General features: G+C 34.5%; 1 protein-coding gene across 20 annotated transcripts in view; it reads right to left on the bottom strand.

Annotated features, from left to right (window-relative positions):
* Nucleotides 1–18,323, bottom strand: part of SYNE1 (spectrin repeat containing nuclear envelope protein 1) — a 290,658-nt gene that overhangs the window by 202,918 nt on the left and 69,417 nt on the right. For 19 of the 20 annotated variants that reach the window (XM_077782169.1, XM_077782171.1, XM_077782168.1 and 16 more), the window contains 7 exons: nt 13,682–13,789; nt 12,793–12,930; nt 11,504–11,668; nt 8,356–8,468; nt 7,660–7,828; nt 4,094–4,190; nt 2,550–2,752 (listed from right to left, as the gene is read on the bottom strand). In XM_077782169.1, coding sequence (XP_077638295.1) covers nt 2,550–2,752; nt 4,094–4,190; nt 7,660–7,828; nt 8,356–8,468; nt 11,504–11,668; nt 12,793–12,930; nt 13,682–13,789 — 993 coding nt within the window. Of the gene's footprint in view, nt 1–2,549; nt 2,753–4,093; nt 4,191–7,659; nt 7,829–8,355; nt 8,469–9,003; nt 9,146–11,503; nt 11,669–12,792; nt 12,931–13,681; nt 13,790–18,323 lie in introns of those variants that run through there. The other variant, XM_077782186.1, reaches the window with a different exon arrangement.

The raw sequence follows: 18,323 nt of genomic DNA, 5'->3' as shown, positions 1-18,323 counted from the left end.
GCCTTCCATGTGACAGTCTAATACCGTCCTTTGCTCAATGGTACAAGAGAAAAATTCCTATCTAATCACACTGCCAGCCACCCCAAGTTTCAGAGATACAGTTCTGAAACTATATTTGTCAGAACTCATCCACATATTAAAAGAAGTTCAGATAAAAGAAAAAGTCACGTGATTGTATTTGACCAGTAGGTCAAATATCTTGAGAGAATTGAACAACACATAGTGTTTCTGTTCCTTAAAGCTGAGATCAATAGGATTCAGGTGCTCTGTACTGATGTATTGATGAATAAATTTTATCAGCTCAGTAAACTGCATCTGTAGTTTGAATCTTTTTCCACTTGCAGTGGAGGAACCTCCTTGCTCTGTAGAAAGGCTAACCTTTATGAGCACATTCAAAAGAAATAAAGTCTACTGAATCCGGTGCTGGTCAGCTGACTGACTGGGAAGGGTCTCCATTTCAGAAGCCAACCTAAGATGTGTTAAATTTAAACAAGTTTGGAAGGTACTGGGAAGCACACATAATTCTCAATTAAAACAGTGCAGCTCTTTTTAAGGAAGTCACTACATGAGATCTAGAAGCTCTCTAAACCTTTTTGATATAGCTATGTGAGAAAAGTGTGGGAGGATGCAGTTAGAATGAAACTATGGAAAGTGCTTAAGAGGTACTGGAAGTAAATGAAGGAGTTGTAGAAGGAACACTTTGAAAAATCCAAGTGCATACTGATGTTTTTTTCTTTTGCAAGATCTTCAGTGTTACAGGTTCACAGTAAGGTTTCTGAAAACTGAGGCCAATGAGAAAGCCAACAGGCCACTTTCTTTTCCAAATCAAACAGTGATATATGCAGGTCTGGAAATGATGCAGAGATAATGGAAAGAAGAAGAAAGCATGACAGCATGATGAAGGGCTGCTGTGGTATTTGCCTAGGATAGAATATAGAGGCTTTAAGTAATACAGGTAAGGTTTGCAAATGAGCAATTTTGTATCATATTGCTGATATTTTTGTGGGTTTACAGAAAAAATATTCTGAAATGTTTAAGAATGTTTTACACCATATTCCAAATAATAGTTATCACCTTCACCTGGTATTCCAGATGGTTTTTGTTCATGGCTGTAAGACAATTAATTTTACAAACCACTTTAAGAATTGATTTTGGTTTTAATAATCAACTATCAAAACCGCTACATCAGACCTATCCCTGGAACTATCTAAGTGAACATTATTGCTGTGGAGAGCTAAATTCAACTTTAAACGTAGAAGTAACTTTTAAAATATTTATCTCAGTCTACAGACAGATGCTACCACTCAGTAACCTTTAACAGGTTTGAGCCAATGTATTTTTAAGAAAAAAAATAGCATTTTGGGAAGAATAAAGCTTCATGTCTAAAGTTTTCAACAAGATTTCTTGAAATTTTTGATATCAGATATCAGAATGAAAATAATTACTTGTTGGACTTAGAAACAAAAAGCAACTATGTACTGCATGGGTATGTTCAAACTTCTGCTTTGAAAATCTTAGAAGATAAATTTATACATCTAAACAGAAAAGTAAATGTTTTGATTTTATTACATGGATTTGATTTTATTACATGGATTTAAAACTATTTCATTTTAATCATTGTCCAATTATTTACAAAAAACATACACCAGTATCTAAGATCATCTTGATCTGCATAAATCATCCTTCCTGTCCACTAATAATTGTTCGAATCTATATTATGCCAGACTGTTTTTTTCACTGGTTTATTTTTATTTAAAAAGTGCATTCCATTAATTTACATCAGTTTGAACTAACAAACCTTAGAAAAACATATACCATTTTTTCACGTAACATGAAATGCTCATTCCTGACCTAATGTCAGTTTGCCATCTTACTGCCTATGAGAACCCTATTTCAGTGTTAAGAGCTGGAATTACACTGGGATTAGGTGCAAATTCAGCACCTATTAAACACAGGAATATTCAAGTCGTTCCACATTATTATTGCAGGTTTACAAACATATATCTTAGTGCTTCACTACTCTAAACATTACAACAGAAAAAGAATTACAGAACTATCTTTATAACTGCAGGTCCCCAAAATCAATTGCCTAAAGTATTTCTGAAATGCCAGGGAAATGGGTTAATTAATCAGCCATCAAATATAACAACACATATTAATAATACTGGTCTTCGAAGGCAATGAATATTGAAATCTGTCATCTAGAAAAATAATTGGAAATGTCTTTATAGGTAGTCCATGATTACTCACTTTGGCTAAGAGCTGTATTTGCCTTTGAGTGAATCATGCAACATTCCTATCTCTGAGCAATTCTGTTGCCCTATATTCATGTCAAAGATGTCTCTAGCCATGGTGCCACAGATGAGGCTTTCTTCATTGTGTATATATGTATTTGTGTATATATGTATTTGTCTCTAGGTGCTATACAAGAAGACACTAAAACTCCTATGTTGAATGAAGAGAGGATGTCACAAGTCTGAGCAAAACCTAAGCAAATGAAAAAAATTATCGTGTTTCACAATTTACGAAAAAGCCATATGAGTGCATACCTTTTTGGAATGTTCAGGCTGATTCAGCATTTTTTCAGCATCTTCAAGCCAAGCTTGTAGACCTGCCACAGTGCTGCTGTATCTGTCCCAATTAGCAATTACTTCTTCCAGCATGCTTCTTACACTTCTCACCTCTACTGAGAGGTTCCTCCACTGAGCTGTGGTGTCACTCATGAATTTCATCACATTCTCAACCTCTTCCACTGAGATACAGGAAAGACATTGATTATTTTGTTTCATTACCATTTCTGTAAAGATTAACTTTATATCATGCTTATTCACTGTCATCAGGGAATGTTATTTTACTGGAACTTTTATTTCAGTAGGCTTTTATATACGAATGTTCAGTTCATAGCCCAATTTTAGCACAAGATCATGACTGAGAAATTAAATGTGTGAATTAAAGACTTTGGAAAGTACATAAAATGAATGCTAAATTAAAACAGTAACACTGCATATTGTGTGTGGTGTTCATTTCAAATCTGCAATAAAAGAAATCAAGAGACACGCTTGACTTAAAAATAGCAGAAAATGAGAGTTACATAATATAAAAACACATATTATATCTACATTGAAAAGTATGGAATGAAATTCTGATCTTCCTGCCATTGACTTTGAAACCAAACTGCTGCTAATTTTTGACATTCAATATTTAGTGTTTTCTACCTGGCAAGAAAGGAAAAAATGTGTTCTCACTCTAGTGGAAAATAGAGAGAAGAAAAAAAACCAAGCAAATGCTGAGACATTGCAAAATATGAAGATTATATTTGTTTTAAAGAGTTTTTAGCTAATTTGATTTGCTATTGCTGAATTCATATATGTTAGTATTCATTCTTTAGAAAATAATTTGTTACTGGATTTTATTAATAGCATTGAATAAATCTGTGACTTTCGTTCTTTGTAAGAATACCTTGAAAAAATGTTTACTTTTGTAAAATATAGGTGTCACTATCAATTTAAATTTCACAACAACAAAGGTATCCATTTTCTCCCTCCCTTAGCAGTAGCTGCAGCAATCCTCCAAAGACATTATTGTGTTACAGATTAAAGTGATCTCATGTCTGTAATTATCTAGGTCAAATACTGCCCTCGAATTCTCACTGAACTCAGCAGTATTCAAAAATGACAAGAGGCAGCTGTTGAATCAGCTACATATTATTTCTCATGTATGTCCATACTGCAACTACCATTTGAGTTCCTCTTGTATGTTTTCAAAGTTAATGAAGAACCTCCAATAAACCGTGGGATAATTTTGCAACTACTATACTGGGACCAACTCCCAGTTGCCTTTTTCTCTTAAATTAAGTGAAGCCAGGGAGCATTTCCAGGCACTAGAACACTATTTTCCCTACTCCTAATGTGGTTTCTGTCACAATTTTTTATCCCAATTAACAACACTGAAATAATCTAAGATCTAGCATGGACAATGGGCTTCTCTCAGGAAGAAGTCTGAATACGATCACCCTCCTCTAGAGATTCAGAAGCAGCAGGCTGCTCTGGACCAGGTGTTACATGCTAGTGACAAAAGAAATATAGACATTTACCTGAGCCATTTGCTTTGGCATACATTTCAGCTGCTCGTTTCAAGATCTGGTAGGTAACTTCATACTGCTCAAAGAACTTACTATTTTCAATAACAGACTGAAAAGAAAAAAAATTGTAACTGATAAAATAAAGATGGGTATTAGGATAAGCAATAATTTATATGAAATTACATCAGGATACTGATGACAATATTTAACTTCATTATCCCTTCATTCATATTTTCATCATTATAAAATAATATTTTTAATACCATAATTATCAAATAGCATACAAATGTCACCTTTTCAATTTAATGGTACAGCAGAGTATATAATTTCAAAACCAGATTTTTTTGATTTCCACATGGAAAGGTTATTTGAAGTTTTCTTATTTACTGTCTTGCTGGAAATCACTAGCACAGGATACTTAGAATGTACAGAAACTGAGTAACTAAAAAGTTGTTTAATGGAAACTGTTTTATAGTCAAAACTAAGTGGAATAATTTAAATAAAACAGAAACTTTTCTTCACATATATCACCACAAAAATCAAATCCAATTCTTTCTGTACTAAGCCTTCTCAGAAAAACAGGTTACATCTTAATAGATTAAAAACTTTTGCTTTATTATTCAGTTTTTCGTTACCTCCTTTGCAACTGACAAAAAGTAAGATCATGGAAACCCTGCATTAAGAGGTGCTGCTTTTCCAAAGTGTGGCACAGTGCTGTTCCTTTGTGAGTGATAGTTTAGCTCTGTGATGTGTTATAGTGTGATGAATAAATTATCTGGAAATATTTTGGTAAAAAAGTTATGCCTCTGACATTTATGCCTCTTTATCCCTTATGGCAAATGAAAGTGACTTTTTTAGAAATGTCTTTCATAAATGTTATTTCCTTTAGAAAATTATAGCTCTACATTATGCAAGCACATTATATCTTGCATTACCAGTGTTAAAACAGGAAGAGAAAGGTAGAATTTGGAATGGTTCTATAATTTATGCCACATCCCACCCCTCAGCAGCTACAAATTACAAAATTAAGGAATGCATACCCCACATATGTCTATACAAGCTTTGGAATGCCAGGATAGACAAAATCAGACAAGTGTGATTTTGATTAAACCAGGTGTCAAATGAAGTTTAAGTTCAATGTATTTTGAACAGGAGAATCAGATCTTTTGTGTTCATTGACCCATATTATATAACATGAAAAAAGCACTTAAAAATAATTCTACCAGTATATACCTAGAACGCTTATATTTAAAACCTTTGACGGTTGCCATGTCAGGTTACAACAGCTATCTAGTAGGTAATTTAGAACTGTGTTTATAACCAAGGAAACTAGAAGTCAAGAGCAATCACACTTTTTCTCTGCTCTCCTGTTAAAACAAAATCTGCCATGTATGAAAACCTACAGGCTTTATCATGACAGACTCATGATTTCAGTTTTGCCAAAGCCATGCAGACATTTTAACCTGAACCAAAATCTCCATGACTTTACACAGAAGAGCAAAAAAAATGTACATAACACTAATATCAAGAGGTATCTGAAATATTTTCAAAAATTTAATAAATATTTTACTGATTAATATTGTCTACCCCCTGAAAAGTCTCCTTGAAGCAAATAAGCAGCTTTCCCAAACCAGTATAGCATATGAAAAGTGCTAACATAGCAGTGCTACAACACAGTTCCATGGGTTCAAATCCGTGGATCACTGTACCTAATATCTCCATGACTGGAATTTGGTACAGTTGATTATTCAAGTTGATGGTGTATAATCTGTGCTGACCTTTAGTTCTGGTGTATGACAGACGGGTGAAAATATATTAAGTAAAAATCACCACTTTTATTTTTAAGCTACAGTACATAAATATTTTCCAGGCATGTGTTTTATCCAGATCCTAATTACGCATGTTCCTAGAATGCTGACATTCCCCAGTCTGTTTTGGCAGACAAACAAACTTACATTTTTATCTCCTGCTAATATAGTCACTCTGACTATAACATACTGACTATAGCTTTGCTAAGTAAGACTCCTAATATACTGGAAGAGTAATGCTTGTCCCTCAGGCCTAGAAAACCGGTCCCAGGTAAGCCAAAGCAAATAAGTTCCCTTTCCATCACATTTTAAAGGAGCCAGAAGTCAAGGCCATCAAGAATGAAAATGAGATTTATTTATCCTCCTGTCCTGATGTCCTCATTTTGATGTTATACAGTTTCAAAAATAATGCAAGGAAGCATCTTCCTTAAACACCATTGCAGCATCAGTGGTATGAATTACAAGAACAGCTGAGGCACTTGCAAACTAATATACAAGTTAACAACTTCATGTTCATTCTAAAGGAAAAAAAATTAAAAAGTCACCAAAGAAGCCCTGAAAATTCAAGTTATCCACTTCTTTTATTATTTCCCTTGTCATCTTATAGTATTTTTTTACAGTCTTAAAGAATAAAAAATAGGACTACAATCCTAGTTATCGCACATCACTCCAGCAAACTAAGGAATTCATATAATTATCTAAATTTTGTAAAGCTTGTCTAAAAAACAAGGTTAAACTGACTACTGAATTTTTGTGTATTCCTAACTGCTAAAGTTTACATACAGAAATTGTCACTTTGAAGAGTGAGAATTTCATCCAGATTTCACTGTTTGAAGTTTTCAATGAAGTGGGGATATCGATAGTTTTCTCTGCTCATTTACCTGTCTCTGAATAGTTCCATTAGTGTATTAGTTCTTTTCAGACTTAATTTTTGTGTGGAATTTTCCCCACATGGATTAGATAGAAGGGAAAAAATATTTAGACCAGCACTGCTTTTCAAAGAATCCTTCATGCCCTAATGTAGAAGTGCAGCAGTTCTATCATTCTACCTACACTTGGCACTGCACGTGCAAATTTAAAAAGATACAGCAACATAACACTGAAAAAGAATTTATCAATGAACGCTTGTAAGTCAATGGTTTCTGTTCCTAAACATTGTAAATGGCTAATACAGAGCTGGAGCAAACTATTTCCAGACTAAATATATTAGTGCTGAGTAGGAAAAGAAAAATCACTCTTTAAAATAATATTACTCCCATATAGGTATAGTATATTAAACAAGTATATGGAGGTAAAATAACATTCTTTTTTATTAATCTTTTGGAAGACTGTAAAAAATACTGTGTGGAAATGCATGCCAAAAACTTCCTCTGTCTTTAACTCTTAAGCTGTGTATAGTCACTATAAAGTGCTTCTATCCAGGTGTATAAGATGTAATTAACTTCTTTGGAATTGCTATAAAAAGGAAGCAAAAATCTAGGATTTGGAACCTCCAGATGCGCTTGCTAAATTAATTACTGAACAGCAGGTGGAATAGTACTTCTCTTTTTCAAAAAATGATGGAAAGAGAATAATTTTTACTTTTAGCCTTTTGACTAAGTTTGTCCATGGGTAAGACAGATTCACCACTGAAGATATATTCCATAGGAATGCAGTCATAAAGTTGATGACTGACAAATGTGATATCTGTTTGTTCTTTTATATAATTCTAGAAAACTTAAATATGAATATTTCAAAAATAGGTACGAAAAGAAGACAACCCCAACTTACAATATAATTTTGAAGAAGCAGTTCCACGGACTCTCGCCTTCCGTATTTGATAATCCATGATTTTAACTTTGATTCTGCAAAGACTAAGAGTGACAGTAGACGGTACTTCAGTTCCAGAAACTCCATCTTCAACAGATGGAGCTCAGATGAAGAGACAACGAAATTAAACCTATGAAATGAATCACAGTATAGTAAAATACAGCAACATTCATTTTTGCAGGAGAGACTGAAAGCTTTAGTTACAGTTTGGATATTTTTCTAATCTTTCACCTCATTCAGACAAATATTTAATTTTGTGTGATGACAGCTCTTGAACAACAAATGAATTACATTTCTTTTTTATCATAGAAAACATCAATTCACTTCTGTTACTAAGTTTTGCAAAGTCATTTTTCTTTTTTTTTTCACATGCATCCTGGCTGTTATATAACATTTTTTCCAGGGACAAGTAATAACAGGATCAGTATAAAAAAAAGTATTCCCATCCAAAATCTATTGCTTATTTTGATTCTCATCAATCTTAAAAGCATCAGGTTTTTCAGTATATTTTTATGTATTTTCTAGGAGGTTTTTCCATCCATCTCAGTTTACCACTGAGAAATGTAACTAGACAGTGATCCCTACATAAACAGATAAAAAAGCAAACAGGCTCTCCTTCATGCACAGAAGCTTTTTATTTCAGATTGAAAGCCTTACCTGTCTGCCATATCCTCTAACTGGTCATGTGGAACAGGCACGCCATTAACAGACCTGGTCCTGTGGATTTCATGGAATGCCTTTTTGTGACCATCTATGTTTTTCAGCAGATCCTGATTGGATTTTAAGAAAGAGAGAGATATTGAGAGAGTGGGGGGAGGGAGGAGAGGGAGAGAAAAGGCTCACAGTAGGCTATCCAACTAATAAGCACAATTTTAAGCCGGCTCCGATGACTCAATGTAGTTAACTATTTGATCGTGCTCTCACATTTCCATGCAAGGTAAGGCATACTACATAAGCATTTACATCAACTTAAACATTTGCACAGGGAGCCCCCTTATGTGAAGCTCTGTTACAGCCATGTCAAACAATTAGGATTTTAAAACAGGATGCACTGCAAAAGGTTTAACAAAACAAGAACCCTTAACTGTATTAAATAATCTCTGAAATTCAGTCTGCCAATATGCTAACATCCCAAAAGCATAAGCCTCCTAAATTTACTCTTTAAATCTTTATAACAGATACTAACCTTTGCTAAGTATAGACTGAAATTTTAAGCACTAATCGCTCTACTATATATAGGTAGAAGATCTATAGCTCCTTTTCTAAGCACATATTCCATATTTAGTAAACTTTTTGCTCTCTCACCATCAAAAGACTTCAGGATGGCTGTCTCAGTACTGCACGAGCGACTGCGGAATGTGGTACCCGACCCGTATTCCTGCGATCTGAACTGTACCAGTGAAACCCCTACAGCAGAGCACACTTCAACTGTAACTAAGCAACACCGCTTCAAACGGCTTCCTGGAGATTACATATTGAAATGAATGACTGGCAGCAGTCTTTGAAGAGATGCTGTTAGCAGTAACACGGAAGTCCCCCGAGAGCAGCTGAGAGGGCACAGAATGGTGATTTTTTTTTTACTGCAGACAGACAGCTGCTAGCACAAGGTGCTCAGAACCTTGCTAGCAAAGAAGATCGTACAAAGGTTGCCCCTCTCTCTCACCTCAGGGAACAAAATGCAGGTTTCTGTACAGATCTTACATATGTATTTATTCCTATGTGCCAAGGAAGGGCTTCTCCCCAGCCAAATCCCAGTGTTTGCGCAGGAGGAATTTCTGTGGAAATTCTCTGGCTCAGCTCACCAAATGGCCCCACTATCCCCATCAACCCACCTGGGTTTTCATTGTTTTCTGCTTCAGCCAACATCCTGCTGTGAAGAGAAATGAGCTAGGCTTTCTCAGATGCAGGTGATGTGCTGATTTTATCATGGTGAAAACTCCTGACATAGTCTCACATAAAGGAAACGTTTGGAACAGGTATCTCAGCTGCATTTGAGACCTTGCCATACAAGGGATGCAAAGGATGCATAGGGATACTCCTAACATGCACTGGTGAGTTAAAACAAATCACAGTAGTTTCATCCCACATCAACAGGAGCTCATGAAAACTTATGCACAGCATTCTCATAAAATGAAACCCTGCTCTGGGAAATGACCCTCAACAAAAACAGACATTGCCCTTAAATCCTGGATCTTAGTAGCAATATCAACTAAAATAAGCATAGATGCTTGCCTGATTGCACAAGATTTGTCCAAATAAGCTGGTACATTTTGTACTAAATTCAAAATAGCCATAAGCTATAAAGTTCACTAAAAAAATCCATTGTCAGATGAGACAAAGATAAAAAGGAAGCAATGATGTCATCTGAACAAATTCAAACAAACAAACAAACCAGAAGGCAACAAGGAAACATTATTGAAAAAAACAAAATCATGAATGCATTTCTGGTACTATCCAGTAGCACATTCAGATTAATCAATTCAAATCTGAGCAACAAAACAAACTTCAGGAACATATAGAATTATTTCTGCTTCTCTTGAAGCTTTTTCTATCCCACTCCCATGGGAAAACTCCCCTGGCACAGATTAACCTAAATCAAAGTTTATTTGTTGGCATGGAAATCCCTCACAACAGCATTTCTGATGCAAATAGAAAACAGCTTAGGGTAAGTCTTATGTACTTCTTATGAATGTATCAAAAGAAGATCTACAGTGTTCACATTCTAAGAACAAAAGAGTGTTTGACTTGTTAATTTTTTTTAAAAACAAATGTCAAATCCTGTGAATCCTGAAATGTTTGATGCTACCAAGAAAGTTAATGAAATTTAGCATTACAGGAGACAAGACCCTGAAAAAATCTGCATCTTCCTTACAGATTTTAACATTGTTTTTTTAAAATTTAATTAGTTACTACTAAAATTAGAAGAGCTACAATTTTTCTAATAAAAAGTAATCAGATGACCATGAAACTTCTCAGCTTTTCATGATATAACATTGCTTTTTGATGAAAAAACCCTACCCATATTCTAAACACAAAAAATAAGAAATTCACAAGAAAAGTTTTGAGATAGTAGTGGTAGAGGAGGAAAAAAAGCATTATAAAACAATACAGCCTCAAGTACTGCCTTTCTCTGTATCATCTTTTCCCTTTCATTTACTGGTTCAGTTTCTTTTATCATCTCACCAGCATATTTTTTCACCAATACATTTTCACATGCATATTATGCAAATCCACAGAAAAAAACCTCAACATTTTGGTTTTAAATGAGAACTTGGACTCAGCAAAGAATGATGGTACAATTATTTACATTCATCTGGAAAATTTCCTGTTTACCACAGCATGTTATCTGCCATCACAGATGACTATCATGCTATCTGTCATCACAACACTATCAAAATCCACTTCATTTTCATTTTCTCCCCCCATCAATGTCACCTGCACTATCAGCACACCAAGTTAGTGCATGCATTTATTCCCTTTATCCTGTTTCAACCAATTAATTCATACTAGTTGAACAATGCACCCAATATTATGAGCTCCCTACAGAATTTTACCATAGAAATTAAAAATAGTAATAGCTGATATACGTCATTTAGAAGAAGCAAAAACATTTGAAAGCCATTCTGAATAATGGTTGCAAGATACACAGATATCACAGTTCTCTGTCATGAGAAGACACCAACCTTTAGCCACCAACAGGACAACATAACCCACAGAAAACAGAAATAATTATCTTTGCAGAGTATGGATCATTTCAAGCTGTGAAAGCAAGGGAGGGTAAGGCACAGAACAAATGCATCTCTACCTTATGTTGTTCAAGCTTCCTGTGTATTGTGTTTGCTGTTTCCTCATGAGCTTGCTGAACAGTTACTTCTTCCCTCAGAGCTGACTCTGCCCTGTAGAGCCAAGCACCTATGGTACCCAAAGGTGCAGGAAGGGATTTATCAAGGTGTATGTGCCAATCAAGCATCTAGGAAGTAAAAGGAAAAGCCTGAAATTCCTCCCTTGCTAAATAATACAAGTACATTGATAAAAAGCAGAGTATAATTGAGACATAAATCTAAGTATATTATTCCACATGAGTTTGGAAATTACAGCATTCTCACAGGCAACAACATCTCTACAAGAATTTGCTGATTTATGTATTTCCCTTTCTGAATGGTAATTGAGTTACAGAATTATCACAAATAAACTGGAACAATTGAGAAGCAAAATATCTGGAATTTCATCAGTTAATAGGCTCAGAAAGGGATAGAAGACCTTCTTCTGCCAATGTTATTTAATTCATGCTCCTGCATAAAATCTTTGTATCTCTATTTTGACCATACTTTTTATATGTAAGGTTCACATGAGTCTCAAAAGACTGTGTAGGGGAGAATATAGCAATAGAACACTGTGTCTTATTGGCAGTGCTAGTTATGGGAATGAAAACATAATGAAAATTATGAGATAACTCCAGAATAATTTTAAACGCATCCCATGACATAAAATATATATATGCAATACAGATATACACTATTAATAATGTTTTAATAACTTTTAATTTGGGTCAAACAGTATAATTTTCTTAGTATTTTTCATTCAGTTTTTCAAAATTGCCATCAAAAATACTAAAAATAATTTATTACTATTGAAAATGGGTAAAAAAATAATTAAAACCTCATTTATTGGTAAAGTATTCACTATTGCACATATTTTTTTTAGTTATATTAAAAAATGTTGTATTAGAATTTCTCAAATAACTAGCAATTTAAATAGGAACATTGGGTTTGGAAGTGGCATTGTGTATGCTTTTCTTTCTATTAACAATGTCTTGAACTTGTCTAAGCACTGTTACCACTCTTTCAAGTAAATGGAAATCTCAAAGTATAGTCTTTTTCTTCAAGTTCATATTCTATCTGAGAGCAATATTAAAGATCATAGTGCAGTAAATATTTTCAAAACAAATGCAAAATAATTCAGCAGTGCCAGAAATTTGGTCCACTTTTAGGTTCCTAATGCCTAATAAAATCAATAGCAAACAGGTGTTTAAATGGTTTTAAATTCCACTCTACATTTAATAAAAAATATATAGCACAATGATTTTCAACTTACCCTGGAAGTAACTCTCTCCCATGCTTGCTTCACCACAGCTTGATCAAGTGATAATTTACCATCTTTCCTTACTGACTGGGTTGCAAGTTCAAACTGTTTCCTTTTTACCTCATATTGTACTCTGAAATGCTTAAATGACTGCACAAAGAGAAAACCAAATCAATTGCAGTAGAGAGTGAAGGAGTTAAATTCTTTAACATTTATGGATTACCATAACCTATGGAAATTTTATATTGATAGCTGTCCTAATATTTCCCAAAGAGGAATAGCAGTTAACTTTTATATTTACTTGTATATTTTTTATTTATATATAGATAGGACTTTTGTATTTCCCTTCAGCTATCAGATTCTGAAACATATATGAAATGAGATAATAATTGATCAGATAAATTGTAATTGGATTTAATGCTACTTGGGATAGTGGCTGCATTTAGAAAACAGTCAAGCTTCAGGGGAAAATTTAAGCCATGTTTTGTATTTCTGATTTAGACATTAACCTTTGAGAGAGCAGATGAAAATAAAACTCTTAAGTCCTGTCCTCTCCACCTGTCACCTCATCCAGCCTTCAGCCATGCCTCCTATCTGAGCTAAATCATGCAGGATCTGGAGGGATGGCACAGACACATGCTCTCTTCTAACTAGGACAGTCCTTCACACTGCTGGGAAAAGCTCTGTCTTAGGCAAACCATCTGTGCACTGTCCCACGTAGCAAAACTGGAGCTGACATTGTAACTCCTCCACCAATAACAGGCAAGACACTTTGTGTCCTTATTTCTTTAAACAATACTATAGTGACTCTCCTATATACAGACTGCAAAAATACTGCACTACCTGTTACACATAGTGATGACAAAGACTTGTTATCATACGTAATTTCCCTGCTGCTTACCTGATACTTCTCTTGTAAGCTTGTTTCTGCCACCTGTGCTCGGGCTATGTCTCTTTCAAATTGTTCTGCCCACACTTTTAGGTCTCTTAGCATCAGTCTGTCTTCCTTCTATGATGTAGTACAACCACGCATTAAAAAAAAACCCATTGTAGCCTTTTAGTAGAGCTGTCAGATGTAGTCCAGAAATTATCTCTATAGCAAGTCAAGGTCATTAGTTGTAGTGAAAGCAAATGTGCCCAATTATCTTAGAATTTACCTTCTTACAGTCTAACTGAAAAGCATTTTCTCAGTCTGAGAGAAGTCAGCAACTAGACACGAGTCTTACAGGAGTGATATCATGATGAGCGGGAACATTGCAGTGTCAGAGATATTATCAGCAGTTTTCATCTGATGTTAAATTAACATGACGTTCTTTAAAGATATCTTAACAACTAATTTTAGCCTTCAATAGATTAGTGAAGTCAATTTTCAGTAAAAGTTAATTGAGCTGAGACAGGAAAGGATTTTTAAATCTTTTACCACCATTTTATTAGCTGGTCTGCTATTGCTGAAAAGAAAAGTTATTGTCTGATTGACTTCAGGGTAATCCTTGATATCAACTCCAAGTTCAGAAGTAAGCAAAATATTTAGAATATTTTAACATGGAAAATGAAAAGAAAGAAAGAAAGAAAGAAAGAAAGAAAGAAAGAAAGAAAGAAAGAAAGAAAGAAAGAAAGAAAGAAAGAAAGAAAGAAAGAAAGAAAGAAAGAAAACAAACACAAGTATATATTAAAATTTCTTTTCCCTCTATGTCATTTTATGGCTTTGAAGAAAAACATATTTGTTTTACAGTTTACCACTTCAGTCTGTCATGGCACTGCAGCTTTGCAAGGCTGAAAAGTTCTCTGCAAAACTCACTGACTTGGCAATGGGCAGAAAAACACTAACAGAAAGTCTCAGGTCTGTGAGCAAGTAATAAGCAGAGGTTATCAGGAAACAGAAAGTATTCTATGCACTGTGTAAGCAGACCAGTCAAGTAGGATACAAGTGTCCCTGATTCCCAAACAATGAACCAGGTGTGTTGGCTGTTAATCACAAGCTACTTTTTGAAACCAAAGAAGCCCTATTACTGCCAAATTTGTCAGAAATATACAAATAACAAATCATATAAGCTAATCACCTAAAATGAGTCACACTTGAAGCATTACATGGGAGAAGAAAAACTGGACCATGGGGTAAAAAAAAAGTAATCACTGCCTGCATTTAAGAAACAAAGTACTGTCTTTTAAAAAATGAACCTGACAGTGGAAAGAAGCCAATTTATGGTTCCTTTCTTTGAAAGCTGCCTAAAATAAGTAAAATATAGCTTCCTCTTAATAATTTTTAAAATATAAAGCTATTGCTTCATTTCAGCCAAGGAAAGGAGCGGCTCAGATAAGAAAGAAATCTTTGATGTATTTCTACTAATTCTTTCACTGAGACTCAGAACAGTGGTAGCTGGTTGGACATAGTTTGCACAACAGATTTGCAATTATCACAGTTATCCTGACAGCCAGGTAGTTGCAGAGAGGTTAATATGCTGTTAGAGCAGTTGTGCTGGAACAAAATTCTCTGTAGCTCATGCTCCTGTCTTCTGACCCACACAGGCTGATACTTCAGAACCAGTATAGCACAGATAAAACACGTCCCTGCTCCAGCTACCTGTAATACTGGGTTTTCCTTGGTGTCCCAAGAAGCCAAAACTCCCAGCACTTCCAAATTTTCAAATAATTTAAATACAGAGAAGGAGAATAAAATTTCTATTCCTCTTGTCTGTGTGTGTGAATATAACATCAAGATTCTTTAAGAAAGCCAACAAATTCATGACTAGCCCCCTCTGAGGAAAATGATAGAATCATTTAGGTTAGAAAAGACCTCTAAGATCGTCTATTCCAGCCAAGCAGAATATAAAAAAGAGAGTATCTTAACCCATTCAGCCATGAAAAAAGAACTTTGGTATTAAATTTGTTCTATTCTATAACTTTAGTGAGACTGTTGAGATCTCTATTAGTATTTAGCTGCCAGCTCCATAAAAGCAATGCTAAACTGTGCATTTTAATGGATTGAAAACACTAGAGCAATCTTACTGACTGAAAATTTCAGTAAGATATTCTTGAAGTCATGAAGGGAAGAAGTGTGCCCCAATGCTCTGTATATTACTTCTAATTCACACTATAAAATTCAGTTTCATAAAATACTGCTTTATATTCCTCATATTCCTTAAGGAAAGACTTTGACAGAGCATCTATACGCCTGCAACAATTCAGACAGCAATCTGAGCAAAACAGGTATTTTGCAAGATTACTTTATCAGTTAAAAATTTAAATTTAAAACCCATTCTGACCAAATGGTTTTGAAATAGAGTATCTCTGGGATTAAGAATACTTCTATGGTACCTGAAGATAACACAGGAGCAGCCTCAGCTCTCTCAGACCACATATGGTTTCTCTGATACCAAATTAACAGGTAGCACTTAGCCTTCTTTGTTTAAAAACTATTTATTTAGGGAAATTTTGATCACTTAAATTGCAAAAGATGTAGATGCTTCAGCAACCACCTAACTGGATGCTATAAATTACATTGTGCAGCAAGGCACAATGAATCTTTTATTTATTTATTTATTCATATGTTGTCACAGGTTTCCAGTTCAGTACATCACTTACCACCTGCAAATTAGATTTTGTGGTCCTTGGTTGATACTAAAGCCCTTTAAAGTCTCAGTTTACGTAATCAACAAAAGACATTCACTTTTTTAGACACCAAGGTGCTTGTCATCAACACCCACCAAATTTAGTGAACTATCATTCTTGAAAAAAGACTTTCATTAGTGCCTAGTATTCTTACTCTTAATAAAAAAAATCAAAATTACATTCTCACAGATACATAAACTATCTTCTAAAGTCTACCATCTGAAGTAGGATGCAGACCAGAAGACAGACCACCAAACAGAAGTTATCTAGAATAAATATAAATATTTGTGCTTTCTCCAGCATGAGGACTGTTGATCTCTGATCCATTTATTTGAATTTATCTAAAATCCTGTCATTTACTCAGTATAGTACTTCCAAGCAGCATTTCTAAATATTAATTTATCCTTACACAATTCCATGAATGTTCACATATTTGTAGAGATGAACAGAACTGGAGCACTCAGTTGACAAGGAGCATCAAAGAAGGTATTTAGAGAGAAAAGTTTGAGTTCTGATGTGATAATGGAGTGCACTTTAAATTTGCAAAGAAAGTTTTCAGCCCAAACTCAAGATCAAAATATTATTTTATTAACTGATATACCAGAGTTAATTTGAAAATTTCATAACACAGAATACTGTAGGGTTTGAAGAGCTTAAAATATAATGAAAATCTTAATTATGGACTTAATTAGTTCCCTAACATGTAAGTATAAACAAGGTATACTGATCAAATTCTCAGGCACAGACACTAGAATTTTCAAATATTACCTTTTAAATCAAAAAAGCTTAAGTATGTTTTTCAGGGACATTTAACCATTGCATTGCATAAGTACTGAGAAAATGGAGTCCCTTCAAAAATGTTTATATATAGATTCAACTGAATATGCTGTTCATTTTGAAAACTCTGGCTTATATCTATAAGTTACTGGATATATATATAGGTTACTGAAATTCACTCCCTGGCAGTGGTATCACAGACACAGGGTGAATGCTGAGCCAGGCATCACCTTCAGGGATGAACTATTAATGACTAGCTGCAGAAGTAGACTAAATCCCTGGAAAAGCTCAGAAAGCTATTTTTGCAACTGCTGCTCAGGAAATACCTCTTATACTGGGGAACTCTGCTGGCATAAAAATGTCAGAGATGACAGGTTTATCTTCTGAATTACTTGCTCATCAAAGCACAAGAAGAGAAAGACTTTACATCAGAAATACTTTGAGGGGGTGAGCTTTAAGTACAGCTAAATTTATACCATGATAAGGAAATCAGCAGAGTTTTACCATTTCAAATCTCCTCTGGCTTAAGAAGCAATGTACTGGGGCTGTGTAAGGCTAAGGATTTAGAAAGTCCCATCAAAGGCTTCCAAACTTGTTTGAGTTTGCTTGAATGGATTGAGAATATAGGAGTAATTCTGCTCTCAGTATAAATATTTGCATCACTAGTTAGATATACATAATGTGAGACAAAGACGAACCCTTGATCCTAGTTACTTTAAAATAATCTATTTTATATATTTATTTAGCAAAAAAAAAAAAAAAAAAATCCCAGCCAAAAAAACCCCAAGAATGTGGAATTTGAACAATTAGTTGGATCAGGTCAAGTTATAAACAGTTTTGACTGACTGCAGTGACACCTGCTATTCATTTCACAATATACCCACTTCTGCAGTCTTTCAGGTTCACCTCTGAATGCTCGTTTCACACACTCTGTGTTAGGTTTCTGAACTTCTCTCAGTTAATACTAGAAAATCAGAAGTATCTAAAAGTCTAGGATGGTTAAAAATGCATATTTTAAAAAATATAATAATTTAGGTGAAAAAGGAGCAGTACATCACACAATTACAGATGAATACTCTCCTTCCTACCCACAAGCCACATACATCATTTACACAAGCATACACTCTATCTACTCTATATACCTAAAGACATACAAA

This window comes from Lonchura striata, chromosome 3 (assembly GCF_046129695.1).
Source record: "Lonchura striata isolate bLonStr1 chromosome 3, bLonStr1.mat, whole genome shotgun sequence".
In the NCBI taxonomy this organism is placed as follows: domain Eukaryota; kingdom Metazoa; phylum Chordata; class Aves; order Passeriformes; family Estrildidae; genus Lonchura; species Lonchura striata.
This window is presented reverse-complemented; position numbering and strand designations above follow the sequence as displayed.